Source organism: Rhagoletis pomonella, unplaced genomic scaffold (genome assembly GCF_013731165.1).
Source record: "Rhagoletis pomonella isolate Grant_MI unplaced genomic scaffold, Rhpom_1.0 Rhpom_scaffold_00006, whole genome shotgun sequence".
Taxonomy (NCBI): domain Eukaryota; kingdom Metazoa; phylum Arthropoda; class Insecta; order Diptera; family Tephritidae; genus Rhagoletis; species Rhagoletis pomonella.
Genome location: NW_023458560.1, coordinates 16374150 through 16378214, shown reverse-complemented (window position 1 = coordinate 16378214; position 4065 = coordinate 16374150). Strand labels below are relative to the sequence as shown.

Here is a 4065-nt window from a genome sequence, read left to right as displayed (position 1 = left end):
CAACAAATTCATTTGTAACACTTTGGCTACCAGACACTGCCTATCGTCAATCCGTGTGCTGCGTGTGTGTCAGTCAGTGCACCAGAAATGCACCCAACATTACTACGTAAGTTAAGTCATAGCCGTAGTTGTGGTAGCAGTAGTCACTTTGCATCGCATCGCATCTCATCACATCGCAAAGTCGCTACGTCGCACGTCACATCATCAAAATTGCCAACATGCCAGAGATTACCAACTGTCAGTCGAATGTCATGCTTGTGGAACATACGTCATCCAAAGTGTTGAACTAATTTAACAGCTGTTGAAAAAACAAAAACAACACGCTAAGTAGCAACAAAACACTTGTTGTTGTTCATAGCTGATACACAAGTATATATGCGCAAGTGTTGCTTTCGTTGGCGCATTTTTTGAGCGAACAAGCAAAATGTCTCTATATCATATAAAAAAAAATAAATAAATGCAGTCCCATCTACATCCATACATATGTGCACGTGTGTGAGTATGTTTGCATGTTGGAAAAACTTCAAAAACAGTGGCGCAATTAAGGCCGGTCCACATAGAACTTTCGCGTTGGCTTTGGCGTTGGCGTTGGTTTGACAGAACGCACGTTAAAAGTATGCTTGCTACAATGAACGCTTTGACATCTATTGTTTTCATTGTCATCACCAAAGCGAAAATTTTGCAGTGAAAATATAATTTAAAGTGTGTTTGTTTTTTAAAGCTATCGCAATTAAAATGTTGTCTAAAGAAGCGGTTGAAGTCATTTTAATTGCACTAATGATGAAGAAGACTCGCGAATGTTTGCGAAAAATAAATTCCCGCCGGGAGTCTTGGGTGAGACCACTTTACTTAAGTCGGGATATCAATGGACTATTTGCATCAAGTTTTGAAGAAATGTATAATAATGACACTGAGCAGTTAAAAAAAAACGGTTAGAATGAGCAGAACGATGTTTGACCATCTCCTCGGACTTGTAGGAGAGCGTCTTACTAAGCATTCCAATAGGCCATCAATACCTGCCGCATTAAGACTCTTTTTAACTTTGAAGTAAGGAAATTAAAGACATTAACCTATAATCTTTTGACAAAATAGAAATGAACTTGGTATATTTATAGTTATTTAGCACATGGAGGTAGTCAGCACATGCTCGCCATATCATATAAAATGGGACGCTCCACGGCAAATAAAATCGTTTTGGAAACATGTGAGGTTCTTTGGGATGAACTGGGTGGCATATACTTGTCTATACCAAACCGACATGAATGGAAACGTATTGCAAACGATTTCAATTCGATTTGGAACTTTCCCAATTGTGTAGGTGCTATTGACGGAAAGCACATAATATTAAAGTGCCCTCCTAGCTCGGGATCCTTATTTTACAACTACAAGGGAACATACTCCATCGTACTTTTGGCATGTTGCGATGCTAATTACACGTTTACCTGCATCGATATTGGTGCATATGGCTCTCAAAGTGATGGTGGTGTATTGTGCAATTCCAGCTTTGGGAGAAGACTTTTCAACAACCAATTAGACCTTCCCGAGGATGATATTCTGCCACACTCCACCCTTAGATTTCCTCATTTTTTTGTTGGAGATGCAGCATTTCCCTTAAAAAGCTATATTATGCGACCATATCCAGGTTTGCATATACTTTACCTATTGAAATTTTATTCGTTTTTCTAAACATACATATACGCTTTTTAGGAATACGTTTGTCGCCTGACCGCGAACTTTTCAATAAGCGTCTTTCAAGAGCTCGGCGCGTTATAGAAAACGCGTTTGGAATTATGACAGCTCGCTGGAGAATTCTTCTGTCCCCATTGCAAATGCATCCAACGAGTGCCGAGAGCATTGTCAAAGCAACAGTGCTATTACATAACTTTTTAAAAATGCACGATGGCACTTATTGCCCACCAGAATTTGTCGACCAATACCAAGGAGACAATATTGTCGGTGGTTTATGGCGACAGGAAATTACAACGCCCCTTCGAGGAACTGGTCGATTAATGGCGAACAATGCCGCCAGAAGTGCTTTCAATTTGAGGGATCAGTTAAAAGACTACATAGCCGCGCACCCTATTAATTAAATAATAATATTCTCTTTCATCAATTTGTTCTTAAACTATACTTTTAGATGTACCTATTTTTTCATAAATTCATTCTTTATTAATTAGTATTGGTTGCTATCCCAGAATCCATCGTAGTCTGATTTTTCGTGAAATCTACGAAAATGCGATCACTGGATCCGAATTAAAGCGAAGGAGTGAATTAAAAGTATATGCTACGTTCGTAGCTAATCGAATTCAAGGATAGCATTTTCGTAGATTCCACGAAAAATCGGACTACGACGGATTCTGTGATAGCCATGATTAGCACATCATTTTTGTTTTGCTTTTTAAGCACATACAAAAACGATACAACAAGATACAGCCCGCGACAAAACGGTAGCACATCAAAATTTTGATCAGTTTTGACTATATATCTTTTCTTTCTTCATTATTTTTCTATAAAATTATAGCTCATTAGCTAACAAAAATCTTAAAAATCCAAATTTCACAAACTTTTCATACTAATTTCAATCATATTTATTAGAATTTCTAATCATTTTTAGTATGCTGTTTTATAACATATACAATTTTACAAATTTTGAAATTTAGATTTATATGGCTTTTGCTGGATAAAGAACTATAATTTAATAAAAAATAAATGAATGTTAAAGACAAAAGAAAAGTAGTAAAAACTGGTCAAAATATTGATGTGCTATCTTTTGTCGCGGGCTGTAGTAAACATTAATTTTTAAATTTTTAATATGTACCACTATTTTAATTCCGAAATTGGTTTTTAAATTAATCATACTCACTGTAAACACCATACATTTTAAATAAAATATTAGTATTATATTGTACATACGTGTGTATGTATAAACATTAACTTTTTATTTTATAATTACAAGGCACAACAAAAAACACCTAAATATAAATTATGAGGATTCAGTGCTCTATTTAAAAACATAAATTATGAGGATTCAGTGCTCTATTTAAAAACATAAATTAAGAGGATTCAATGCTCTATTTAAAAACATAAATTAAGAGGTTTGAATCCCTTATTTAAAAAAGACTATTTCACTAAGTTGTACACCTGTGTTCACAAATATTGGAGTAGAATTCAAAATGAAATTTTGTGCAACCTAAGAATATTTATTTTTAATAATTTTCATTCAAATTCTAGTTTATAGTAGATTCGAAACTTGGATTTAAACGTATTCGGTTATAAATAAAAATATGATTTAAATGAAAATTATTAAAAATAAATATTCTTAGGTTGCACACAATTTCATTTTGAATTCTACTCCAATATTTGTGAACACAGGTGTAAATAAGTTACGATTACACAGGTACAAAAACAATTTCACAAAGTATTTTTTTGAACACAGGTGCAAATAAGTGTAAGGTACAAAAACAATTTCAGAAAGTTATCAATTACGGATTCGCAAACAGCACAATAGTAACAATTAACTGCAACCCGAAAGCTTTAATAATAGCTAAAAAAATTCAGTTTTCTAAGGTTCTAGAAAGCTATTTATTAAAGCACCGGCTCACAAAAAAAAAATTAAACACAATTGTAATTGAATACGTAGTTTAATATTTCCATTTTCAATGTATCTTGTATCTGTTCTGAATGCTTTAATAAGTAACTATCCAGAACCTTATAGAACTCGTAATTGCGGCTTTTATCAAAGCTTTCGGATTCAGATTGCCTTTCTAGGAATTTATTCACTACATCACATAGTGACCCAAATCTCTCATTTGCCTTGTCTTCCATTCGGGCCCGTTTTTTTTTATGGAGCTAGCGTCAATAGAGGCTCTTGGAGAACTAATTTCTTCGCAATTCTCCACCTCTGAGTCCTGTGTGTTGCTGTTAATTGTATCCCCATCCGTTTGGGAGAAATCCAGGCTCGAAAATGTTCTGCAAGTAAACAAGAAAAATGTTATTAATACATATTATATATTTATGTCATCGAAAAACTAAACTGGCAACCAAAAGAGCGTGGTGTTTTTTTTT

At 34.3% G+C, this 4065-nt stretch overlaps 1 protein-coding gene across 1 annotated transcript; it reads left to right on the top strand.

The window, feature by feature from the left end:
- Positions 1-774: 774 nt before the first annotated feature.
- Positions 775-2305, top strand: LOC118741646 (protein ALP1-like). The gene is made up of 3 exons (XM_036473627.1): positions 775-1047; positions 1116-1642; positions 1708-2305. Exons 1-3 carry the CDS (start codon positions 938-940, stop codon positions 2088-2090), a joined length of 1020 nt encoding a protein of 339 aa, XP_036329520.1. The 5' UTR covers positions 775-937; the 3' UTR covers positions 2091-2305.
- Positions 2306-4065: the final 1760 nt, after the last annotated feature.